General features: G+C 39.5%; 1 protein-coding gene across 1 annotated transcript; it reads left to right on the top strand.

Moving 5' to 3' along the window:
- The first annotated feature begins 5 nt into the window (after positions 1-5).
- shmt2 (serine hydroxymethyltransferase 2 (mitochondrial)) lies at positions 6-27,831 on the top strand. The gene is given in 13 exon segments (XM_040008193.1): positions 6-38; positions 9,840-10,031; positions 12,326-12,402; positions 14,951-15,101; positions 15,103-15,152; positions 15,383-15,464; positions 18,257-18,379; positions 22,867-23,006; positions 23,129-23,291; positions 23,499-23,598; positions 25,527-25,682; positions 26,313-26,420; positions 26,677-27,831. Coding segments are annotated over 13 exon segments (1,503 nt in total). The 3' UTR covers positions 26,805-27,831.
- Positions 27,832-27,973: the final 142 nt, after the last annotated feature.

Genomic DNA, 27,973 nt, shown 5'->3' with positions numbered 1-27,973 from the left:
GAAATATGCGGCTATTCGCTCTGAGACGACTCACACGGGTAACTGTAATATATTTCTGTGCTATTTTGCCCCTGAGGTAATGTTTCTTACTGCTGTTTAAGTAAACTGTAGTGTTTATATTTAATAAATAGAAATGCTCAGCAATAAACCGCTGGCTGTTTTCTTTCTGCCCTTTATGCACTGCATTCATGGAAACTTGAGGTTGCCAGAGGTTAAGTTTGGTGAATGCAGCTGGGTCCACGTGATGATGCCACAGCGACTGCCACAGCTTACAAGCATAAAAAGTGAATTCATTATTATTATTTTTTAAGTGTAAATTAATAATGGTTGCACAAGAACCTTCATTAAAGATAACATGATATTCAGTGCAAATACTTGGAACCGGGATGTGTTATCATGCTGCGTGTTATACTTGTATTTGTATGTTTTTGTGCTAGCTCGACAGATGATCACTTTGTAAAAAACAAAAAGACTGGATGAAATCATACTGAACTGTGTACTGTCTACCTTTGGATTAAAACATACTCTTATAAAGTAAGTATATAAAACAAGTGAGGTTTTAAAAATGAAAAAAGAAGGACAACAACTCATTAGGAAGTCAAACTTTGTTGCAAACCAGATTTGGCTTTGTTTTTATTTATTCTGGAGTATTAGATTCATATCAGCATGCTTTAAAAATGAAAAAACAAAAAACCCCAACCAAAACAGTGTATTTAAAGTTTGTGTGGGAAGTCGGAACTGTTGGGACCTAACAATTATATCTACGCATGAAAAACGATCTCTCATATAAGTTAAGCTCTAATGACCTAGCTTTGTAAAGTTTTGTTTGCATGGTATCTCGGCCTGCTGGAAAAAGTGGAGAAGAAGTGGCATGGTTAGGTTGGAGTCAGGTACAGTTTAATGCAAATGCAGTTAATGTAAGTACAGTCTTAGATTATTTAGTCTGATAATAAATAACTGTAAATATTTTAGATGTTTATTGATTGCCATTCCTGCTGACAAAGGGTTTATAGAATAGAATAGAATAGAATTTAACTTTATTGTCATTGCACATGCACAGGTACAGGGCAACGAAATGCAGTTTGCATCCATCCAGAAGTGCTTTAGTGATATAGATATATTACAATATATATTAGCAATAATATAGATATGTACGTATATTACAGAAATGGGTCTATTATGGTATGTTATAATGTACACGGTATGAAGTATGTTGTGAACATTCTATAACTATAAGTATGTACAGGCTGTAGTGAGTACAGGCTATGTACAGGCTATGAACAGGATATAAATATGAAATAAAAAAAACTATACAGAAATCTGAGATATACAGTTATACAGAAATGTGGTCTATGCAAGTTATAAACAGTTGTAGGATTAAAAAGTTATCGTATGTACAGAATGATTATTTACACAGAGTATGAAGTCAAGTAAAGCCCTGATTCTGAAATATTAGGATGCCAAAAAATACCAAAGAGTGCCTCATTGTGTGATAGGAGTTACATGACATGTGAGAACTTGCCTGTGGATTGCTTAACAACATTCGTCACCAATTAATTTACAAGGAAACGAAGCTACAGCTGCTGTTCGCTGTAAATGTTACTTACATTTAGAAAACTCATGATCTAAAGTACAGTTGGATTATTGAAGAATGTGTTTAACAATTTCAAATGGCTCTTAAATACATGCAGTAATTTTGCAGGCAAACATCTTCCATTAGATTGTGCTTAAATCCTAATATTTAGTTACTTTTGGATTAGTCGATTATTCTGATTTCTTCTCCCCTGCCTCCTACCAGGACCACTCCTATTACTCCCCCAGACATAAAAGAGGATGTTACCCGGATTTGCACATTGGCATCAAACCTTGTTTCTGGGTATAATAAGGACAGGCACACTCCAGATTGAGCTTTTTAAAAAAAACACAACATTTTCCCAAATTTAAATGATCACATCTTTGAAAGAGCAACCTGTGAGTGACAGATATGGAATTTGAATTTTGTAATTAACATTATTTTCAGATTTGATTTTCATCAGTTCAGTTTTTTGCAAAGTGAGACGTGAGGTGTAGAGACAATAATAAGATTGTTTGTGAAAACATTGGAGAGTGCTGCTGTTCGCACAGACTGTAGAGTGAATTGTGTACATCAAACTTTTTTTTTATAACCAATGGTTTTTGTGAGAGCTAGAGGTCATGTTGAACTAAACGTAGCTCAAACATCTAAACTTTTTGGGTTTGCTTTGCTGAACACTTGAAAATCTTTAGTTGTCAGTAAGAGATGTGGCCTCCTACAGATTCACTGATATGGCCGAAGGCCTTTAACAACTTGACCAGTAGGAAGGTCATCCTATCAGTGATGTAACCAAGAAACTGACATCAATTTACCAAAAGAAACTTTAAGAAAAAACATTCTTTGTAAACTCTAGAGACATTTGTGTGGGAAGATCCCATTGGATCAGCAGTTTCTGAAACACTCAGACGAGCCCATCTGGCACCAACAACCAAGCCAAGCTCAAAGTCATTTAAATCACCTTTCTGCCTCGTTCTGATGCTCAGTTTGAACTTCAGCATGTTGTGTTGATTGTAAATGGTAAATGGCCTGTACTTTACTTAGTCCCTAAGGACCCCAAAGCGCTTTACACTACATTCAGTCATTCACCCATTCACACACACATTCACACACTGGTGATGGCAGCTACATTGTAGCCACAGCTGCCCTGGGGTGCACTGACTCCCATTCACTAAACATATATGTTTAGTCAGGTCTACTACAATTGCAATACAACCTTTTTTTTTTTTTTATTTGTATTTATTTTGAATTAACTGAAGAAAACATTTTAAAGTTGACATTCTCTCCTTGTAATTTCGGTAGAATCACAACTAGTGCATAGCTTTTCATTTTGACAGATTTACATTAATCGGATTACGTTGTTGGACAGGATTAGCTGCATTGATAAGGTCCAAAGTAGCTTTTAGCTGTCCAAAAAATGATTTAAAAGATTTAAAAGCTAGGATGACTTGAACAAAAACATATTTCACACTGTAGACCTGATAGAGTTTATGAGCGGGGTTTCAGAGGACGAAAGGCTTTGAGCCAGCCTTGAACCCAAAAGTGTTAGCATCCACAGCATGTGTCTGAAGCACTAGGAAACCATCTTTAAGAAGTGCAGTGCAAAGATTACAGTATAAATGTGCCGTTCCACTGCCTACGCCTCCTGAAGATTGCCTTTGTTGCCAGTATCGCTTAAGTCTCTGATTGTCACCCTGACAATCCTTTGATCCGAATGGAGTGTAGTCGTCTTGACTGTGCCTCTGTCCCTTTACGCCTCCTCACCCCGTCCAGATTTTAGTCTAGATTTCCAGTCTAGTGTCACCCAGAGTGTATCACAGGGCAATTTGTAATGGGCAGCCCTGCTATTAGTCAGTGACAGAGGAAGAGGCAACGCTGTGTCAAACTGACGGATGCTGCTGCGCTGTTGACACTTCTTCTCTGCAACCTTAAATATCTGTTGTGTTCTTCTGTGGGCTCACCCAGGACTGCAGCTATCGATTAGTTTAGTGATCGAGAATCGATTATTCTCTGAGTTAATTACATGATCGAATAAGGAACACTTCTGTTTTGTTGATGAGCTATAGTAAATATTAAGAAAAGGGAAAAAAAGACAGCTCTTTTGGGAATGAACTGCTCATTGGTTTCCATTTTATTTTGATAATTCAACTGCATACAGCATGTGGCCTAAAAAAGCTAAATACTGTCACTGAAGTTATATATTTTAAATAAAATATTTCCTAAATGCATAAATAACTAAATTATCATAATTACAGTAATGTCCTAAAATGTACTAAAATTAGTCTTACATACAACCTGAACTAAGAGGTCAAATAAAATAACTTTATCCTGTCTTTTTGGAAGACTTCCTTACATTAGTCAGAGGCAAAACAAAGAGTTCTGACAGTGCTGTATTTCCTAGATGATGTACATAGATATTTTTTTTTTTGGGGGGGGGGGGGGGGGGGGGGGGGGTTGTGCGTGTGTCCAATCCAATCCAATCTTATTTATAAAGCACTTTAAAATACCCAGCACAGGAACAAAGTGCTGTGCAGAAAATAAGTTAAAACAATAGAATAACAGAAAACAGCAAAATAAATAAATAAAACACATAAAACATACAATTAAAACAGCCCTATATTAAAACCAAAACAAGATAAAACAGCATCGAATCACCTAAAACCAACTAAAATAAAAATAAAAACCAACATCTCACGTGGTGTCAAAGGCCAGGGTAAAGAGGTGGGTTTTCAAAGAGTGACTTAAAAACAGATAAAGAACTGGCCTGTCTAATCTCTAAAGGAAGCTCGTTCCACAGTTTTGGAGCTGCTCCAGCAAAAGCACGATCTCCTCTAAGTTTACGCCCAGTCCTGGGTATCTTCAGGAGCAGCTGATCAGCTGACCTGAGAGAGCGGGTGGGTGTATAAGGCTGTAGCAGCTCATGGAGATAAGATGGAGCTAGGCCATGGAGAGCTTTAAAAGTAAATAAAAGAATTTTAAAATGAATCCTAAAAGAAATGGGCAGCCAGTGAAGTGAAGCTAAAACAGGGGAAATGTGCTCAAACTTTCGAGTGCCAGTTAAAAGACGAGCTGCGGCATTTTGCACCCTCTGTAGATGACTAATATATGATGCACTGACCCCAATATAAAGTGCATTACAGTAATCCAGCCGAGTGCTAACAAAGGCGTGGATCACTGTCTCAAAGTGCTGCCGTGAAAGAATTGGCTTTATTTTTGCCAGCTGAAAGAAGCTAGATTTTACCACTGCCTTAATTTGATTGTTAAACTTCAGATCACAGTCCACTTTGACCCCCAGGTTTGTGACAGTTGGCTTAACATACTGGGCCAGGGAATCTACATACACATTGGGGGTCTCAGTGGAGCTACCAAAAACCATCACCTTTTTATCATTGAATTTTAAAAAGTTAACAGACATCCAAGCCTTAATGTCATCGAGACACTGAAGTAATGGCTGTGTAAGGTATCTGCCTTTTTTCTTTAGAGGGACATAGATCTGACAGTCATCAGCATAAAAGTGGAAAGCAATGCCGTGCTTTCTCAGTACAGAACCAAGAGGAAGCAGATATAAAGAGAAGAGGAGGGGGCCTAGAACTGAGCCCTGTGGGACACCACACAAGAGGGGAGCGGAGGACGACACATAGTCACCGAGGCTGACACAAAAAGTTCGCCCCGCCAAGTAGGACCTGAACCACTCCAGTGCTGTACCCCTAATGCCCACCCAGTGCTCCAAACGAGAGAATAAAATGGCATAATCCACGGTATCAAACACAGCTGTCAAATCCAAAAGCACAAGAACAACACAGTCCCCAGCATCAGTCGCTAAAAATATGTCATTAAAAACTTTTAAAAGGGCTGATTCAGTGCTATGAAAGGGTTTAAAACCAGATTGGAAAACCTCTAACACATTTTGCTTTTCCAGGAAGGCCATTGTTTGGCTGTAAACTACCTTTTCAAGAATTTTGGAAAGAAAAGGTAGTTTGGAGATAGGCCTGTAATTTGCAAGAACCGTAGGATCAAGAGCAGGTTTTTTAATCAGGGGTTTGACTACTGCATGTTTAAAATCTTTAGGGACAATACCTGACATCAGACTATGGTTTACCAGCTCAAGAACCAAAGGACCAACTGTAGGAAGCACCTCTTTTAAAAGTCGAGGAGGGACAGCATCATTTGGAGACCCTGCAGGCTTAAGATGACCAACAGTCTCCTTTAAAAAGGACAGAGTCACAGGCTCAAACCTGTCAAAGACAGCAGGGCAGGAAACAGCGACTGAGAGGTCATGAGCACAAGGAGAGATTTGAGCCCTTGTGGAGGAGACCTTCTCAATAAAAAAGTGTAAAAAATTTTCACAGGCTTCTGATGAGGGCTCGATACAGTCAGTATATGGTGCATTAAGAACAGAGTTAATAGTTTTAAATAAAACACGCGGGTTGTGACAGTTTGACAAAATAATGTCAGATAAGTGTTTTCTTTTGGCATCTTTTACAGTTCTTTGATATTGACGCCAACAGTCCTTCAGCATCTGGAATGACACTTGTAGTTTGTCCTTTTTCCACTTGCGCTCAGCTCGACGGCAGTCGCGTCTGACAGCTCGGGTCATGTCGTTCAGCCAGGGCTCAGATTTAGTTTTAGGCAGTCTGGTGTGTCTGAGTTATTAAATGTTGTAATGAATAAAGGAGAAGGTGTGGTTTTAAGCCTATAGAGGAACAAGCTGTAGCTGGAATGAAGTGAGGAAATCAGCATTGTCTGAGGTTTGCACTATGCTTCGATGCAACGTTTCCTGCTGCGGAAAGCGGACATTCTGATGGTGTAGATTTTAATAATTCATGTTTATAATTATTCAGCGTCAAACAGCACTGGGTCAGTGACTTCTGCTAGCTTATGTATATTTTTACTGGCCTGCGGGTTGAAAAAAGGTTTTATTTTTATATTTTTAAATATTAATATAATTTAATCAATATAAAAGCAAAGTAATGTTACTAAAGCTTTGAAATAAATATGATCTAGTACATCCCATACCCCCCTTTAGACTCACCCCTGTTCGCTGAGTATATCACTGCAATAGAAAAATGGGATGGATAGATAGATAGATAGTTATTCCAACACCAACACAAGGATATCAGATCGTGCGCACAGTGATCAGTTCTTATTTAATGTTTGGTTTGTGCAAAAACTACTGCTTAGTTGTCCCCGCCTCCTTTGTCCTCCTGTTTCCCCTCCGCCTCCCCTCCAGCGAGGAGTTAAAGAGTTTAATGGCGTGTGGGACAAAGGAGTTTTTAAGTCTGTTGGTCCCAGACTTCTCTGGTTATTAGTGACCAACATTGTCAATAATGTCTTGCAGTTTTTTGCTGCGGTGGATAGGAGCAGCTACAAAAACTTTTTTTTCAACATACTAGATCCTGTAAAACAGGTTGTTCGATGCAGGACTCCTCCCCGGGTTTTTAACAGAAATGCTTTTAATGGTGATTACAGTATCGGGTTCTGCTTCTCAGTACGGCTCCGCCTCTTTGTTCTTCGACGTGTGTGTGTGTGTGTGTGGACAAACTCTACATTAAACTACAACAGCGTCATCTTCACTGCTACTGTTGTGTTATCAGTTTTTTGTTGGAAAACCCAGGGCAAAAAATTTGCGTTGAGGATTTTTTTTTTTTTATAATCGAGTTATTTGAGTTACTCGAATCATTGCAACCTACTTTCACCACTCTAATCCCATGTGTGTGTGTGTGTTAGTGTGTGTTTTTCTGGGTTGATTGTTGTTTGGTATAGCTGCTGATGGACAGCAGTCATCTGTAAAATTGACTCTCCTCGGGAGCCGCTTCAGGAAACGGGCAAAAACAATACAGAAGTAGGATTAATGAAATGATTTTCTTCCTTCCCTTTTCTTCTGTTTCGCAATTGTACTTTGAGCACAGATGTTTGACAGGGAAGGCAGAATGCCAACAATTACCTTATCATTGTCACGCAGATGTAGTGCATCTGTGACTCTGCCATTATTTTGTGCTCGGCACCCAGGTTGACGCGGCCTATCCCGCCCCTTTTCTCACAGCAGAGTTTTCATCAAGTTCACCTTCAAACGACAGCGTAATCTGTCGCCTAAAAATAGTCCCGCTGTGACATATTTGGTGCTTGTATCTTGGCTCTCGCTTCTCTTGGATCAGTTTGTTTTGTGTTTATTAATTAATCTCCCATAATGATCAAGGCTGAGAAATGAAGCAGGGAAACAGAAAGAAACACAACAGGGAGTAACCTGTCTTTTGGCTGTTTAAGCTCAGAGCTTTCCCATTTGGACACTGTGAAATTCACATCGATGACAAGAGGAACTAACAAAAATGCCACACAAATGTTACTTGGTTGAGAGTGCTTAGCGGCGTAGGGTGACAGGATAGTGCGGGAAAAGGATGAAGGTGAAGAGGAGAAAGGAGAGGCAGCCCTGTCTGTTTTTCAGTCTTCAGTAACCCTGTAGCCACTCAGTTTGGGTTTTTTCTGCCACTGCGTTTCCTGGCGTTGGTGTGCCACAGTCGAAAAAGAGACAGCAAAGGACAGTTCCCGTCAAGGTTTAATGACCCGTGTGATTTTTTTTTGGCGAGAAATGTGTCCTCAGAGGCAGCTCGACCTGTCTCCCAGGCCCTGTCTTTTCCAGGATCCTGGGGAGGGAAATCTCCACCATCATAAATGCTACTGGTGACAGAAGGCCAGGGTAGAGACTGTTAGAAATCAGTCATTAGTGTGCCAGTTGGCTCCCCTGGCGTGTCACCGTTGTCTCTTTTGCCACACTGGGGAGCAGAGGAAGAAGTAGACAACCACAATGAAGGTGATAAACTATCTTTAGGGTATTTTATTTTATTTTTTAAAGAGTGTATTGAATTATACTATAGCTAGACCTTTTTATGTTGTAGAGATTATTTAGAATGAGAATATACATATATCTTAAAGCCTGTGAAAAACAACACTGGTAAATATTATAAAGCCATTTCAAATGAGTAAAAAGCCAAACTTAATTCACACTGCATGGAATAAGCATAATTACACGTTTTTCATATGGGTGTCCTTAAAGAGTCCTAAGTATTGTGTTAATTGCTTTTTAATGGCGCTATTAAAGGGAGGCTGTCCCTCACGCCCCAGCACACCTGTACAGATGATAACTATAGGTTTGTAGTGGGGCGATTGATCTCAGCACAGAGTCACCATCATCATCATATTGCTGATTAAATGAAGAGAATGAGCCAATTTGTTTTGAGTGCAATCAACCTGTCAACATTTTATTTAACCTTACAGCTCTCCCACACAGTGCTTCTTTTTTGATTGAGAGTTATAATGGGAATCCACTTAAATAGAACACAAACCTTTTTTTGTGTGTATTCAGAGGTTTTCTGATGGTCCAAGCACCGTGTCGGTGGTGTGTCATACTAACAAAGAAAAGTGGGATCAGGATTCACTTTAGAAAAGAGCCAGTGAAAATTGTATGGAGTCTGCACTCTCACACGATCAAGCATTGCAGCAGAGGAAGAACTCGCCAGCCCCAGTCCAGATTAGATAAGCAGGAAGTGCTGAATCTGTTCTCTGTATGCCTCCTTCTGGTACACTGAGGCTGTAAAAGTCGGTCCCAGTTTATAGAAGTGCTGATAGAGGCATAATTGAACAACCATGCTGATTATTGATATCACGAAAACACGCCAGCTTCTAATTATACCAGGCTGCATTAGAGTGTAAGGGAAGCACAGTAGTTGAAAGGAGGCAAATGTCTCCTTTTTTGTACAGGACAAATTAGAATCACACTTTAAATATATGAAATGATCAAATAAAGACTAGAGAATTGATGTTCTTTGTAATAGGACAGCTAGCAGCAACATGGTGACCAAAAACTGACAAATGTCCATGAAAATTCAGGAACTTTAGGAGATAACAGGGACTTTAACTGCACCATGATCTGTGGCTACCAAGTCAAACTAATTTGATTTCTCAACTTTGAGATGATAAGCTTTCAGCAGGCTACAAAGAGAACGACATGATTAGGTGGGAAATATACAATAGTTGTACCTGGAAATCCAATACAACCATCTGTTAGCTGCAGGATGATGGACACACAAACGCACACTCTCTCACTCTGGCAACTCATGTTAGTCCTCATGACCCAGTTTGGTGCAATGACACAGTTTTAGAAAACATTTCTACTGTAACTGCGATATCTGTGTAAAGCTGACAAACTCTAAATCAAACCTTTTCCTTTCTGTATTTTCTTTCCTCATATTCCCAACTCATCTTCCATCCACAGCCGCTGTGCCAGCGAGTCCCTGTTTGTCTCAGTGCACGTGCCCACCAGTCTCACGCTGCCACCCGTGCAGCGGATGAAGATCGTCCTTGGACGGGTCAGGAGAGCCTGGCTCAGGATGACCCCGAGATGTGGAATCTGCTGCAGAATGAGAAGGACAGGCAGTGCCGTGGTTTGGAGCTCATTGCATCTGAGGTACTAGGAGCCAGATTAAGTGGCGCAAAATAGCATGTGAGCGCAATCTCCAAATTTCACTTGTGGTTGCAGTTAGTTTTCCAATCATAGACATGAGTTTGTTTAAATATCAAGTGTGAAAAAATAGCATTCAACATCAGCGCAACTGGCAGTAAATTGCATGTGGCAAACATTAGTAAATCAGTTTGTTCTCTGAGAAAGGAACTCTCAGAAATGTAAATGCAGCAGGGTCAGTTGCAAAAATCTCTGAGTTCCCATCTCTTACACACTGTAATCTCTTTGTAAATATGAAAGAATTTTTGTTTATACTAAAACCCAGTTTGAACTGGTGCAACTTGCTAGTAAATCTATATAGAAACCTACATTGAAAGTCAGAATACGTCAGCGCACACCTTTTATGTTAATCTATAAATGGTTTTGTTTCCTCTCGTCATTTTGATTGAAGCGGATGGTTATTTGAAATATATAACTAATGATTACCACCTTAAAACACTCAGTTGAGAACAGGCGCTTGAATTTTTCACAGTCCTTTAAAACTGTTGTCACGGAGTTGTAAGGCGACAGACTCACTTGTTTAAAAAAACCCGTATTTTTAAAAGGGTTTAGTCAGTCAGACACTCGTTCCACTTTTTTGTATTGATTCAATTGTCTTTCTTTTTTTAAGCAAAGATGGTCAATGTAAGCAGTTATTCGGTGTCTCAGAGAGCTGATAGCCTCTCCCTGACAGTGCAACTGTCTGAGAATAACTAATCCCCTCTCATTAATGAATGAATGCGCCGACTTTGGGATATTTATTCTAGTTATTTTACATGTTACTGCTGGCTGGAAAAGTGAGGGAAAAGCCTTTGAGGTCTTGTGATAGATGTGCACACCAAATCCAACACATGGTCGTGGGTATAGCATTTGAAATTCACACTCTGCCAAATTATTTATTCTTGAATCCTCTTGCTGTCTGCATTAATGTTGTATACCTCTAAATGTTCTGTTTTAAATATTTCCATTGGCCTTTGAGGCTTCTAAAACTGAACTTTTGTCTCACACATACAGCTCATAAACCGATGTCATGATCTCTGACAGGAATAAATTCATATCAAGCTTCCTGTTAATTCATTATTCACTCACTGAGGAACTGCACACAGTAGGCTGGAAGTCATTCAAACTCAACTTCTTTAATAGTAAAAACACTTATAAGAAACTCTGCTTGTTGTGAGCGAGACTAGCTCAGTTATCAGAAAGATTTGGGCAGCTCTTTGTTTTCATTCCAAGGCTGGATGGTGTGAAATGAAAAATTTTACTATTCAGAAGAGCAGACGAGGTTTTATCTTCTGCTGTTCCTTCTCTTTCCTCCTGTTCCTTCTTCGCCACAGTAGTTGTTCAGTGGAGTATGTCAGCCCCCTCTCAACACAAAGCCTGACCACTCTAGTGTGAGATAAAGCTGATGTCTTCATTCTGCCTCCTCCCCAGCTCACTCTGCAAGTCACATCACAGTACAGCTCAGACAGACATTCCTCCGATGAGAAGACGTACAGTTTTGCACACACACACACACACACTGACACTAAGAAGCAAATGCGTTTCCTTTCTAATATATGCACAGTAGTTGGCATGACAGACGGATGCAGTAGAAAGCTGTTACTGGAGCTGTTATCTGCCTTGATCTCCTCTTGGCTCACAGGTGAAGCATTTGCATAACAACACACCACGACCACCACCCCACTCAGAGAGGCAGCATTCAGACTTTATTTATCTGTGTTCATTTTATGTCAGATGCTGTTACTGACCAGTGTGACGATATACAAGAGAGTTATGCTACACAGTCGGGGCTGCATCACTCAGATTTTAAGATTTTGGTCAAGCTCTACTGTATTGCAGTAATTGCAGATTTTAAAAAAGGCAAAGGAATGCATCTACTAACATCATCAGTCAATGAGTCCAGCCAATAAATTTCATCTTGAGCAAACTGAAAAGATACAAAGGAAACAGTACGCTTTTTTTTCCTCTAACAATAATGACTAAAATTTGTTTCTCAGTGCGTCTCAACGATCCCGATGTAATTCAGCATGTGCAGAAACATTTATTGCATTATCTTGTATCCTCCAGCTGCAAGGGGATAATCATTGGAAAGTGCAGAGTGTTAGTCTATGGAAGTCCAGAGGTTCAATACTGTAATGATTGCCTCTTGCCGGAGGGGGATTTCTCACTATCACTTAACAGACTTTAATTTGCTGTCCTTGTCCCTTCTGTCTACTCGTGCCATTGATCTGTGTGTGTCCGCCTGTGTGTTCTCATTGCAGAATTTCTGCAGCCGAGCAGCTCAGGAAGTTCTCGGCTCCTGTCTTACCAACAAATATTCACGCAACCCTGTCATAAAGTAAGTTTTTATTCAGCCACACCTCTGTTTGTTTTCACTATTAATATTATGTGCTTGAGGATATTTGTTACAGACGTGCACAAACACACACCGATCTATACTGTGTAGTCTTGTTTACCCATGATAGTAATTTCTTACCAGGTACATAATCCACAGCCTCTACCTTTCCAAAGAAAATTCCTGAGGGGTTATATTTGAAGAATTTAGTGCCGGGCTGATAGTTGCATGTTTTCTATTTTCAGTTTAGTTCTGTTATTTCCTTCAGATAAGTCGCATTTATCAGCAGCAACCAGAAAGATGACATGTTTTGAAATTCATCTCATTTGATGCCTTTGATTCCTGGAATACAATCCTACCACAAATCTCTCTCCCACTGACTGTGTTTTTAATTTTTGTTTTTTTCCCTCCCGACATCCCACTCATCTGTTGTTTTTTTTCTCCCACTTTTAATGTAATGTAACAAAAGGATGATCTCATTGAATGAGTGGTTTGTAAAGTAGCCATCTGTTGCACCTTCATCTGTAATTCCACTGAAAAGGTTTGATTTTCACCAGAGATGCCTCACATCTGCTGTGGAAGTTTTGGGTCTAGGTTGGTGTAGATCTTTCTTGACTAAATTTACTGTTTGTGGAAAATGTGTGAAAATATGTTAAAGGGGCCGTAGTCTAAACAGTTTTACAGCGATGTACCAAATGACAATGCAAAATTAGTGCTTTACTTAGAGGGTTTGCTTGTACTGATGACTCTAGACTATGGAGAACATTTGTGTCCATAATGTATACCTGTCATAGTGTTGGTTTTTCACCAATATGTTCTACCTGCTCAATCACAAGCAACAGACAAATAGATAGCAAGTAGCTGGTGATTGCTGTTGGCTATATAGGCAGTTCCCATCAGGGGCTGGCTGTAACAAAAATAGATTTAATGGACTGAACAGACTGGTATAGCTAATCTGATGAATGATAATTTCATTTTGTATTTGCATGGAATGCAGTTAACAGCAGTTCACCACACTGGCTTGTCCGTCGTGTTCACGGCATTGTTCTGCTGGCCAAAAATGAACCATCCCTGGTTTAAGGGACCAACGAGATAGTGAATACAGATAAAGCATGTCATCAATGTTCCCTCTAATTTTCCATGTGTCTGAGCGAACACACAAACTCCCTGAGCAGTCCCTTGGACCACTGTGAGCGACATCAGACGTGTGCACTGTGGTCACACCAGCATTGAATCCATCCAAGTTACATGGTTTATTAAAAGAATCAAATTACAGCATTTACATTTATGTTAGACTACTTTTAATTAATCGCTTTAGCCCACTTACAATGAAAATGTAAAACAAAAATGTAGTCATTGACCTGTGTAGTTTGTTAACACTATTGGGAGTAAAAATAACTTGAATTCCAATTTTGAAAACACAACTTTCTTCTTTTTTCTTTTTTTTTATGAAGCTCTGACTTGTATTATGAGTCTGAGTCTGTGGTCTGGGAGAGAGTCCTGTAACTCTCTGACTGCAAAATACAGTATATAATAACCAATGTTGGGCAATTAATTATATAGTTACTTCTTCAAAAAAGTAACTCAGTTTGGCAAACAAAGTTTTTTGCAGCTATTTTTTTTAAAATGCAGCCAAGGCGTTTTTTTAAATAAACATTTCAAACTATTTACAGCACAATCAGCTGTTCTGCATCAAATTTGATGCCATACAAATATTTTTGGAGTGCCACTCCAAAAATTATTTCTGTCCACTATGAGATAAAGGAGAACAACAGCCTAATACCTGCAGGCTGTACTTTTTTCGACCAATAGGAAAGGGTGGGGGTGTTTTTGGTTTTGTTTTTGCTCACAGGCAGAGCGTTTTTTCTTATAGAACGTTTCTTCGCGCAGTAAATATAAACAACGACAGTATTCAGGAAGAAAACCAAACATTGCAGATATTTTTATCATAACTCTGGTTTTACGTGGCCGATCAACACAATTTAAAAACTGGTATAAAGTCCACACTTTTCCCGTCAGTTGTTCCGTCTGTCCTGCTCACATCTCCAATGGTTGTACACGTTGTCATTAACGTGGCTTCACTCCACATCAGCCACGCCGCTTTGCCAGCTAAAACACCGGTGCCGGCACATAAGGACGCTGTCATAGCCTGTCAACGACGTTGATTAGCTGCGTATATACGAATGTGAATCGCATTATTGGCTGGACTATGGGATAAGGTGGCATCGTTCTAATCCCATACAGGAGCAGCCAGTCACTTACTGACTCACACTGCAAAACAGAATTGTTGAAATTTTAATTTTAATTTCAGTTCAGGTTAGATTTTTTTTTCTGTGCGCAACGAAGATTTTCTGTGCACAGAGACCGTGTCAGCAGTGTGCAATTGCGCACGTGCGCAGCTTAGAGGGAACATTGCATGTCATGCATGTGAACACAGCTTGCACTTAGTTCTTTTCCCATCCTCAAGCACTCGTCTTTGTACCAGGAAGTCACAATGACATACCAATAATACACGGACATTAGATGAATTGAAACAAATTTTCCATTACAGGTCTCATGGTGGAGGAGGAGTGGTTGACCAAATTGAGCTGCTCTGTCAGAAGCGAGCTCTGGAGGCCTTTGACCTGGATCCAGCTCTGTGGGGCGTCAACGTCGAACTGTACTCTGGCTCTCCTGCCAACTTTGCCACTTTCACCGCTGTAGCTCAATCCCCACGATCGTATCATGGGCCTGGACGTATCTGATGGTGGACAGTTAGTATTCACTGTTGCTTTATTTTCATTGTTGGTCCTGTTTTTTCTTCATCCACACACTTTTAAAGCCACCCAAGTTGTTGGTCAACTGTAGTGTGTTACTGCCCTTTTTTAGTTTCCTACAAATCTGATATTCATATTGAATAAAATTTTGTGAAAAGGTTTACAAACAGAGTCTTTGAACTTCCATGTTTTATTCTTTATGTATATATTGTTTTTTCTCACTCCAGTCTGTCTCACGGCTACATGTCTGATGTGAAAAGAATCTCTGCAACCTCAATCTATTTTGAGACAATGCCTTACAAGCTAAATGTAAGTAGAAAAACCTTCTACTAATATCTACTGACACCTGTTGATTAGGGCTGTTTGATAGGATGATACATATGGGATGATATGAATATACATATCGGATATGAAAACATCGTTTCATATTATGCTACTTTTTGTTTTGTGGTGTCGCAAAATAAGCTGTTTACGGCAATATTTTTTCATCGTTTTGATGGTCACTGTAGTGGCGATTTAAAATAACCACACTATGGACGGACAAGCGACTGTTTTTACGCGTACTTTCATTAGCAACGGTAAAATCATTGTGTGGTTCCGCCATCTGCTTGTTTATTTTCTACATAAACCTTTCACAATAAAGCTCAACTTTTCAAAATACACTGAAATGATATACATTATTCTCAAACATCAAATTTCAGAATATGCGTCAAACAAATTACCTGAAATAAAAACATAAGGTAACTATAAATGGTGCTTACAGTCACCACGTGGATGCGGGCACAGAGAATGCCAACATGGCCAGTGAAGATGAGGCAGAACCAGGTAGCTCCAAACAGAAGGACCAGTCAAAACAAATCGAGGACCTTATTCCTAAACGAGGGGCTACCTCTGTAGCATGGACAGGGTTTGGTTATGAAAAGTCTGACACGGACCAGAAAACACAGAGCAGGCAAACCTCTTCAACCACCTATGCAAGAATCACGTGAACGAGTATGGAGAGAGTTAACAGATGAGAAGCAAAAAAGAGCCATCAGGTGTTCAAAATACACCTTAGACTCAAACATTAGAACAGGCTTTTCCCCACAGCACACCGTGTAATAAATACAAAGAAAATGACAGCCAGTACAAGTTATGTCTAAAAATGTATAGTTTAATGCATCAGTCAAAACACTCGACTCCAGGTACACGACGCCCAGCTGAAAACACTTCACACAAGTCGAGTTCCCCGAGATTCACAGAATTTACAGAAAATGCACTATTTTGTGATATATATTGTTATTGGGATAAGAAATGTCATATCGGGATATGAGATTTTGGTCATATCGCACAGCCCTACTATTTATACCAGTGTAGTACGATTCGCTTTTTGGGGGTAGAGTATGAAAACTGGGAGATATACTGATGTATTTTTGATGTCTTACGAATGTCAGTGTGAGAAGTCTTCCAAAAGCCAATAAGCCAGCAAATGTTAAGACAGTCAAGCTTTCAGTATGTTAGAGTTAGATGTAAACACATTGCACAAGGCCGACACACGCAGCTTTTTTGCTAGTTCTTCTTATAATAGAATTTAAAATTAAAAATAATAATGTAATAATGACTACTGCCACATTACAGTAAATGTACACTGAGCAATAAGCCATGTCTTAGATTGCTGTCATAATATTGGCAGTTATGCTGACAGTGTTGGTCAGCTTGTCTTCATCAAATGTGAACACCTGGGATAACTAAACTATATTTGAATCTTTTTACAGTGTTACTCTTTTTGTTTAAAATCATTAACTTATTCATTGAAAGAAACACAAAACAAGAGCAAGAAATGTAAAGATAATAATAGCCTTTTAAAAAAATCCTGTTTGTTTCCCTGCCCCCATAGGGAAGACGTGAGGCAGTGTGGCTAGGGATTTAGTGTCTAACTTCACAAAACTTAAACGCAACAGACACTTGCTGGCAGCTGTTTGCTGACACAGGGCAGTTCGCAAGTTTATAGTCAATATACGGCGACCATGTAGTCTTACTGCTATCCTTGTAACACAAAGTATTTTCCACCTGCACCAGCATCTGTTAAGTTAGGTTGCATCAGATTTAACAAGCGATTTTTTTAAAATTAACATAAAGTTATGATCACTCGACTATATTTAGTGTAGAATATTTTATTTCTGGGGTCATAGTTGCAGTATTGGTAGCAGCTGATGGATGGTCATGAGAGTCTGTGTGTCCAGACCTGCTGATGTATGGGCAAGCAGGACCCCTCTGTGAGAAAGATAATGGGAAATCGACAAGCTGGCCAGCACTACTGGCTCTGTCTTCACAATGAGCAGGTTGATGGAGTGAGGGGGCATCCATAGATGTGCTCTGGAGATGGGAGATTATCAGGCTGTCTAAATAAAGCTTTCCTTCCTCCTTTTCTCTCTTCTTTTTCGTGTCTCTGTCTGCCTTATTCACCATTGTTTTTGTCCCTCACTTTGTTTTTCGGCTGCATTCTGGTGTCTTTCACTGCTTCTCTTTTCTGACGCTTAAAGGTGGACTAGAGGGGCAAAACTTCACTATGAGGCATCAGACATATCGGTCACTGGACAGGGTGAGCCTGGCTCCATTTCATGTGACTTCAAATTGCATTTACTGGAAAAAATGGATTGTCTAATGTGTTTCTTACATTGTTCATTTTAATAAAAGGGGGCAGAGAGAGTCTCGAAACCAACCTGAATCTGTTCAGGTTCAGTGCCCCAGCATAGCAGGTCCCTGAATGGTTAAATTAGGATAAGTAGGGGTGCATTACTGCAATTGCTCCATCTTCTTCCATGATATGATAGGTGTAAATGCCTCCTTTAGATAAATTCCTTCCCCTTTTAAGGTAGCCAAAGTACTTCAAATACAGCTGCTTCGAATGAGCTTCAAATGGAAAAAATCTCTCTTCCGTGTAGATATGTTTGCTCTTGATACTCAGATATCTGACAGTTTTTTGATCTTTACATATTCCTTTTTTCTCCTGACCCTTACATTCCCTCTAATATTCTCACATTCTTCTTCCACTTTCTCTTTATTCTTTCACACTCTTCCTTTATCTTCTCTGTTTCCTCAATCTGTCTCCCTTTCTGCAGATTGCAACAGGACTTATAGACTACGACCAGATGGAGATGACGGCCAAGCTGTTCCGGCCCAAGCTCATCATCGCTGGCACCAGTGCCTATGCCCGGCTCATTGACTATGCCCGCATCAAGAAGGTGCACGGAGAACTCTCTGCATTCACAGCTCACCCCATGTTCACCCCGTCTTTTTCCGTTCTTTGCATTGTAATGCCAAGCACACCAGCTTCCCATACCGACAGGTCACATCTCGCCAGCGTTACTTCAAACCGTGTCTTTGCTAATTTCGTCCGACAGAAATGGAGACTCGTCTGCTCTAAATAAAGAGCATTCACTTTGAAGCTTCAACATTTTCCAAACACACTAATTTCAGGGTCATTACACACTTTACACACAGCTGCTTTCTTCTTCTGTTGACTACTCAACTCACACTGAGTCACAAGTACTCAGTAGCAACTTTTAACCACACACTTCACTGTTCTCTTTGACGGTGCACAAGAGGCCCCTTTATCTGTTTTGTTATACCCACCCGCTGATTCACTTCATTCACTCCATGACTGTTTCCCTTTGTTGCAGAGCTCCACTTTAGCTAGTACCATCAGATGGAGTGTCCCACCATTACAGAGCTGTGTTTTTATTAAGCACCATAACTACTTTGCCACTAGGCCTGAAGAGGGGCCATATTTTCCCCCTGGCATGTCTCTGTGCAACTGTTCTCTGTTTTATGGCCGAATCTGTTAGGCAGACTTCACATTTTAGGCGGGGGTGAGCTACCTAGATTGTAGAGTTGTTCATTTTTTTGTGTGTTTTTTTTTTTCTTTTACTATCGGTATTCATCAACTGCTGCGCTTCACCCTCTTGTGTTCTTTACCCTCTATCCTTTTAATCTAATAAACGTGCAGATCCAGTTCAGATATGAGAGGAAGAGAGATTGTCACGATAATGCATATTAATTGGAGCACTAAAAAGATTGTTTACTGCTCTGATCATTCGCCAGCGAGTCATTTGCATGTTAGCGAGCTATTTATTGTTTGTGCCTTTTTCAATAAATGCTGGCAAGAGACAGCAAGGATTTATTGAATTGCGTTATAATATTTCAGGCCTCTGAAGACTGCTGAAGGATGTAATTACACCAGCTCTCATTTGAAATGTCTTTCCTTAGAGAACATGGGTACCGTTAACAGATGGAGTTAGTCCTCAAATCTTAACTGTGGGGGGGTAAATGTAAATGTAGTGCCAAGACATTGTATCTGAAAAACATTTTATATGCATACACAATGTAATTTATCAATATTTGAGCAGTGTCAAAAACTCACTAAAGCTGAAGTGCTAAGTTTGAGCTTTATCAGGGCTTGGGTGTCTTCATTAAATCACTTATTTTTGGAAAAGACGTAACCGCCTGGCAGAGTCCACGGTGAGTTTAGGGGTCATATTTAATATGTCTGCAGTAAAGTCCAACTGAGCACTGTGAGCAGAGAACTTTACAGATGGCAGAGATCAGTAGGAATTTAAAAATATTAAATGAAAGGAGCTGCAGTGAGCTTATCATAAGAGCAAATCATAAGTGTTTACAATTTTTAAACATGGTGAGCACTGATTTGTTCCAAAACGTAAAAAGTAAACCCCAGGAAGACCCATCCCCCCCCCCCCCCCCCAAAAAAAAAGGCCCATGAAAGAAATGCTAAGTAAGATTTCGCTAAGTAACAGAAGCTAGTGGAACAGAGGTTTGTCCAGATGGGACATCATAGCTTCGGCTCTCTTTTGAACTTTTTTTCTGAACTCAGGACTGTGTCACCTTAAAGCAGGGGACGGTGTCTAAGAAAGGCCAAAAACCTTACACTGCAAATCTAATCCAGATGGAAAAGAGAAGGTATTTTCACCTCATAGTTTTCGGGCTAATCCTGGAGGCTCAGTGATTTTAATTTAAAGTCTTTGTGAAGCACAGGGAACTGCACCCGATTCAGGATACTTTATTAATGCTTAAGGAAATTGTCTTAAAAAAGGACTTGGATAGTTAGCTATAGATGATTTTCTCAGTATTATTGTATTATCTTTGCCTAATAATATAAACATTCAAGATTCAAAGCGTTTATTGTCGTGTACAAAGTAAGCATTTCTCTGTACAATGAAATTCTTTCTCTGCTGTCCACAAACAGATGCCGTTTAATATGTACAATAGAACTAGAACACATAAAGCACAAATAGTATAAATAAATAAATGGACACAAGAAATTGAAGTATTAAATAGATTTGTGTGCATTGAGGCCACTGGTTTAATTTGGGGCTGTATAAATAAAACTGAATGGAATTTCACATTTTATGTTAGCTTTTGTTTTAAACATTTCACCCATTAAAGTATAAAAAGTCAAAGTTCAATTTTAAAAAATGTAAAATCCATGGATGAAACTTTACAGTCAGTTCGACCATTCAGACATTTTAAACAGCAAATCGCCAAAACTGTTTTCAGTAAGCAGTTCTTCACTCATTCATTTCAATCTAATCTAATAAATAGATCAAATTAAAAAGAAAATTCAATACAGAAAATAATACAAGCACACAAGCTTCTTCATAGATACTAAACCGCATGTGAAGGTTATTCTGAGACTGGTAGAACTTTATTTTTTATTTAGCCTGTTGTTTGCTGGGTCGTTACTTCTACAGACCTCAGTTTGATTTTTGAGCATGTCCTTCATTTTATTTGTTAGGTTGAAATTTAATATTTTGATTTATTCTTTAGACTCTTTAAACTCTTATATTGTGCAAGAGTCTTGAGTGCCCCATAATTTCTCTACATTTCGCATAAGACAGGCCAGATCTTCTCCTAGTTTTCTTTTATGAAGGTGTTTCAAAGTTGTTCTTTGGACATTGGCTGTGTTTGAACGTTGTTTCAAACTAAATAATTGGACCAGTTTTAACTTCATAGATGTGCGTGGGTGTGTAACTTATCAGCTGTTTGGGCCTGGTCTTTGGGAATATGAACAGACAAAGCAATCTCATGGTGCCTTCCCAAAAACGGGGCATATACTACTATGTGAATTCCATAAATTTAAGGTTTTCCTACTTCATATTCAGTTTTTGTTGTTTCTGTTATAGCTCATCACTCATCCAAGTGACTCCTTGGATGAGTGATTAATGTTTCTCTCACTGAAAACGCTACATCCAGATGAACAGAATCAACTTTTTGGGATTTACTTACCTGGCACGAATCAAGAGCTTGTTTAAATTTAAAATTGACTATTACATTGATTTAGTAACTGAAAGGTTGGAAACCTTTTGGGGGACCAGCACTGTATCTGTTGTTGCATTCGGAGTGTCCATTTCACAGTGCAGTATTATAAAAGGAGTCAGACACATGTGAGGTACAAGTATTAACGGCAGGCAACTTTTTGCTTTAACTACTGCCAAAGCAACCGTGCATAACTATGATCATTACTGCAATGAATGTTTGTTTATTTCCAAAGCCAATGCATACAGTATTTGGCATGCGCAGATTGCCTCTACATGTGCAGTAGATGCAAGGGCAGTACCAAAGCTTTGGTTCCCTCTCCTGCAGTTCAGAAGTGTTTCACTGAGTCCGAAAAATTTAGAACAGAGCCCAACATATTTCTGTCATATTTCATAGTGGCACATACATTGTTTTTGCTATCATGGTGCTCTCATGGTCCTTTGATATCACATCTAAAAAACACTCTTCTCTGACAGGACCAACCTACTATTAATTTGCGTTTAAATTTCGAGTTACTAAGTGCTTCCTTTGTAACATTCACACACGCATTCATACACCAATGGAGTATTCATACTCTGATCGGAGAAAACATGGAGGTTAGTATCTTGCCCAACTAGAGCAGACCTGGGATCGAACCACCAACCTTCCGGTTAGTAGGTGAAACTTTATTAGGTAAAACTTTGTTATTTTCACAGTAGAGGGTGTGCAAATATTAAGGGTATAACTATTGCACTGTGTATTAGATGGAGGAGTTGTACAGTGAGACTGATTCCCTGTGTCTTTCAGTGGTGCATTTGGGTGATCTTAGTCTCTCACTTAACACTGCTCCTGTGACTGGTCAGCACAGATGAGTGGGCGGGAGGTATTGCCCAGCATTGTCCTTACTTTCAGCAAAATTCAGCTCTCCGACACCACCTTAAGGGAGTCCAGCTCCATCCCCACAACATTATTGTCCTTTCAGATCAGTTTATTGAATTTGTTGGCATCTGCGACCCTCAACCTGCTGCCCCACCATGCAACAGCATAGAGGATGGCAGCAGCCACAACAGACATAGAAAATTCTGAGCATTTCTGACAGATCTTCAAAGACGTCAGCCGCCTCAGAAAATACAGACGATTCTGGCCCTTCTTGTAGAGCGCAGTGGTGTTTTTAACCCAGTCCAGTTTATTGTCGGTGTGTACTCTCAGGTATTTATAGTTCTCCACAATGTCCACATCGACCTCCAGTATTGAAACAGGGGTCACATGTTTCCTGATCCTCATAAAGTCCACAATCAATTCTTTGGTCTTTGTCATATTGATCTTGTATTGAAAAAAACTGGAACTTTCCTGCCACATGTGTATACATGTTGGTCTTAATTTTATAACTGTTCCCTCATCCTGCCTCTTTTTCTTCCAGCTGTGCACCAACATCAATGCCTACCTGCTTGCTGACATGGCTCATATTAGTGGCCTGGTGGCAGCCAAAGCCATCCCCTCACCCTTTGAACATGCTGACCTGGTCACCTCCACCACGCACAAGTCCCTCCGTGGAGCAAGGTAAGGTCAAACTGTAAGAGACACGGGTGGAAACAAAAATCAAATTACTGAAAAGCAAACCTGGTTTGGTTTTTAGAGAATAGTAAAAGTGCTTCATCAGTAAAAGATTCTGTTCTGTCCAGGGCTGGTCTCATCTTCTATCGGAAGGGTGTTCGCTCAGTTGACAAAAAGGGAAAGGAAATCATGTACGACCTCGAGGACAGGGTCAACTTTTCCGTCTTCCCCTCCCTGCAAGGTGGACCTCATAACCATGCCATTGGTGCTGTAGCAGTGGCACTCAGACAGGTCTGCACAACCTTAAGAACATGTTGCATAAACTTCAGTCAGCAGAGGGGAAGTAATCTGTTCTGTCACAAGATGCATATAACATTAGTTTTTGTTAATAAAACTTTAGACATGATGCAGTTACATCATACAGTTTCTTGATGTCTGTATCTATTTTTGATAGCCAAATGATAAACTTACTGTATGGTTTTGGTTCTGTGTGTCCAGGCACAGTCTCCCCTGTTTAAGGAGTATGTTGACCAGGTGCTAAAGAATGCCAAGGCTATGGCTGCAGCTCTTCTCAGCAAAGGCTACACTCTGGTATCAGGTAATCTAGTGTGTATTTACTCCATTCTTTATTTTCCAAGTCACAGACTCAGCACAGAGCATTTAACACTGAAAATTCACATAAAATGTCCTGTAACAAAATGCAAATTACACAGCAAGAAAAAAAGCACAAATCCATTTAAATTCATGATGTGCAAATAGGCTAATGTCGCTGCGCCTGCCTTGTCAGTCAAGAAAATAAAATCAGATGAAAGTGGTCACTTTGCGGTTGTGAGCAAATGCTTGAATCTTGTACTGAATCCAATACGCTGGCCTCAGCTGTTTTTTGATGTATAGCCTTCAATTGATACTCTAAAAATACAGACTTGTCCTGTGCTTACTCTGCAGTGTGTACATACACCCTTCTTTAATCCCTTAGTAAATGTTTTAGCCAAATAACTGGAAAGAGTGGAAGACCGTACCAGTAAAACACAAATTCAGTGCTTTTACAAACCCCATACAAATGTTGGTTGACTTAGTTTCAACTGTTAAAGACAATTCCTGTCTGACTTTCCTGATTAAGTTCCCTTCAGGTGACAAACTATCACAGAGACTAATAATATCTTATCTTATAACATTTGGATGACTCTTAAAATCTCTGTAAACTGGAAGTGGAATCTAATTAGTTAACATCTCCCAGTTGCATTTTCTCAGTACAAAGCTAGAATAAGTTCATATGATCTAATTACTAGGAGGTACACTGTACAACTACCTTCCATAGTCTCAGCTAATGGAGAGCGTCATTACCAAAGTGGGAAGAGGCCTAAAATGTTCTTGTTCCACCACAGGTTATAAATAATGCTGTCAGTTCCTAAATGTTGTCTAATTAGCAGCATTCTTCAGACATAATGTGTGCTTAAGAAAACAAACAAGCAAAAAAAAGAAAAAAGAAAACGCAGTCCAGAACACGCTTGGCCTGTGATTTACTCTACCCCATTAATCTCCTCACTGTCATTCTCTTTGGGGGTGATTTTTGAGATTTATGTTGTAGAGTTCTCTAGTTTAATGGTCAGCCATCTTGAAAATTGAACTCTGTACATTATGAACTTGTAAATGATAATTCCAGAGTAGTAGAATTACACACAGTTGCACATGGGCTACTCTGATAGATTTTCATAATGTTTGACTATTAAATGAAGTGCTGTGGAGAGCTGCCTTTGTATAGTTGATGTAAGGAGCACTAAGATAAAATTTAAAAAAAGCATCAGTATAAAAGTCATCTTGTCCATAACCAACAAATTTGTGAACTAATGAGCAAATCCTGCAGCCCAGGCAAGGTAAACTAGCTGACAGGTTGTGTAATGACTTATCCATGTTTTTAAAGAAAGCAACATTATCAGGTACTTCCATTGATACTCTGAACACATAATTATCCACTCATTTCCTAAATAACAGCAATTTAGTGAGTCCTCACTTAAAAAAAAGAAAGAAAACAAAAGGAAAACAAAAAACTGCCTCACACAGTCATCCAGCAGCTCGGATTATTGTGGGTTTTTTGGTTTATTATGTCTAGAATAAAGATATTTATAATACCTTTGGTGGTTGTCACTATTATTGGTTAGACTTTTACGTGTCCTGCTTAAAAAAGTGAATTTTGACGGCCTGTATTCCAGGAACATGTGCATTTACTCTTGTGGAAGCTAACGGGGATCTAAATAAATGATCTATTTGTCTCCTTCACACTTAAATCTTATTAAATGAACAAAATCTAATTTGGCTTTTTTGGTTTCAGCGTTGTGAAATGTATAAATAGCATGAATCAGATAAGCACATAAAAGAGGAGAAAATGTCAAGCAGTACTCCTTCTTAAGCTAAATCTAATATCTGTGTTTCATACATTGGTGTGACAAGGTGCTGTGATCAAATGCTTCACAGCGAGGTTTGTGTGTCTACAAAACAACATGCTTCTGTCCTCGTTAAAAATTCCAGGTGGGACCGACACCCACCTGGTCCTCGTGGACCTGCGGCCCAGGGGTGTTGACGGGGCTCGGATTGAGAGGTTACTTGAGCTTGCGTCAATCTCCACCAATAAGACTGCCTGCCCTGGAGACAAGAGCGCCCTGGCGCCTGGTGGCCTCAGACTAGGTAAGAAGCAGCTTCACATCACACTGTGTTTGGCCGAACACACACCAGGGGTGTTGTGAAACCATGCGCTTCCCTGTATATTCATTTTGAATGTTAAAAGAAACCGATCAGTTGTTCAGCAATGTTATAAAGGTTTTTTTGTCAGATTTATTTTACATTCACCACCTTCTTCAATTAATCTGTGTTGCTTTTTTAAAAATGTAGTTCTGCATATGGAAATTAATCAGCCACAAATTAAGCCACAAGCACTGAGCTGTTCATGATTAATTAAACTTGTTTGGCTTTTTAATCATCTTCCAGGAAGTTCAAGAGCTTCTCATCTACACTCCCTCATTTTTAGCATTATCTTAAGGCAATATTTCGTACCTGTAATCCAATGCACTGCACTTATTACTTTCTCTTTTGTCCTGCACCGTGGCAGCCATTAGTATTTGTGTAGTCGAATCTGTATAGATTAATTACTGATCTTTTAAGAAGCTCCAAGTCTATACTATTTTTAAAAACTATATGGCCAAATTAGCAGAAAAAAGCAAGAACAAGAATTTAAAAAACGTAAAACTGGAAAAGCAGAAAAGGAAGTATATAGTTCATAGTCTATTTCAACCTGAGTGATGTGTTCTTCTCTGTCAGGTGCTCCAGCCCTGACCTCGAGACAGTTCAAAGAAGCTGACTTTGTGCAAGTTGTCGAGTTCATGGATGAGGGTTTGAAGATTGCCTTGGATGTCAAGAAAAAGACAGGTGAGCCTGCTGTGAGGAGGGGGGCAGATTAATCTGTAGCTCAGTGGATGCCTAAAACATGTTTCAACTCTTTTTACCAAAGCACAGTTTGAAACTGTTCATTATTAACTGTAATAGCATTAGTGAATTTATAAAGTCAAATATAGTGCACGGTCTTTAAAATTGCTGCATGAGAGAAGACAAAATGCCCAGTGGTAGTGAAACAGAGGAAGCTAAGAATAAACATCTGAGCATTTCTCTTTTCTGTTGTTTGCAGGAAAGCTCCAGGACTTCAAGAACTTCCTTCTTCAGGACCCAGAAACGGTGGCTCGCATCGCAGATCTGCGCCACCGTGTTGAAGCTTTTGCCAGGCCCTTTCCCATGCCAGGGTTCTCCGACCATTAGCCCACTGTGGACTCACGGGTCTATCACAGCCAGATGGCAGAGAGCCGGCAGGGCAGAAGTGTGGATGGAGTGAAATGTGGCCGGTGCCTGTGAGCTGAAATGGCTTCAATTCACTTTTTCAATCATATACGGGAAACAATTTTTATACTGCTTTGCAGTCACGAGTCATCTGTTTGGGTAAAAACATAGCTTCCATTTTGAGTTAAAGAAACAATCAAATGTGACAGATTTTCTAGAGCAGAACAACATATTTTCTATTGTGTGTGTGTGAAGATTTTCTTCTTCATATCATTTTGTAATAAAAATGTGTGTGGAAGAAATAATTAGCAAAAGTCAGTGTCACAGTGTCTGTGATCTCAATGAAAAAGAAAAATCATACTGGATATGTTTACTCATGGTCACCTACTAACTGGAAGGTTGGTGTTTCGATCCCTATCTGCTCCAGTGTGCATGCCAAATATCTTTGGCTGGGCAGCCTTTTGCAAGATACGAACACCAAATTGCTCTCTATCAGAGTATGAATGCGTGTGAATGTTAAATAGAAAGAGCATAGAAAAAAAGTGCTTGTGCGAAGTGCTATATAAGATCCAGTCAGTTTACCATTTACCCTTTAATGTGTGTACCTGCTCTCATCACTGAAAAGCACAAGGCTAGTGACAATTCTGGTATTCTATGGCGAATGCTAAAAGGTGCCAGGTAATACGCACAGGGCCCACTGGAGGATGTCAGGCCCCAGCCACCTTCATGAAGTCTGTTTCTTAATCTTTGGTCAGAGACATTCACACTAGTGGCCTGCTGGAGGCCCTTTCTGTTCTCATGTGCTCATTCTGCTCCTCCACAGTGCACACGGTTTCAACAAATGCGAATAAACTGTCTGCATCACAACTCAGTCAAAACATATTTTACTATAGTGTTCATAAGTCTCTGATTTTTTTTTTTAACTGACAACTGCTGGTTTGAGCCAACCTTTTTCATGTTTGTGTTCATTTTAGTAGTGCCATTCTAATAAACCCCAGTAATGAAAGTATGGTCTGTGTTGTGTAATTCTGTTATATTATTATGTTTAACGTATTTGCAGAGGATTAAAACAGAAATCTTGAGCTTTGAAAAACTAATTTAGTAAAAATATATAGAAAAAAATGTGAATGCATGCATCTATTTGATATTGA

Source organism: Simochromis diagramma, unplaced genomic scaffold, assembly GCF_900408965.1.
Source record: "Simochromis diagramma unplaced genomic scaffold, fSimDia1.1 OVJJ01000320.1, whole genome shotgun sequence".
In the NCBI taxonomy this organism is placed as follows: domain Eukaryota; kingdom Metazoa; phylum Chordata; class Actinopteri; order Cichliformes; family Cichlidae; genus Simochromis; species Simochromis diagramma.
Note: the sequence above shows the minus strand (reverse complement) of the source record. Positions and strands in the feature narration are given on the sequence as shown.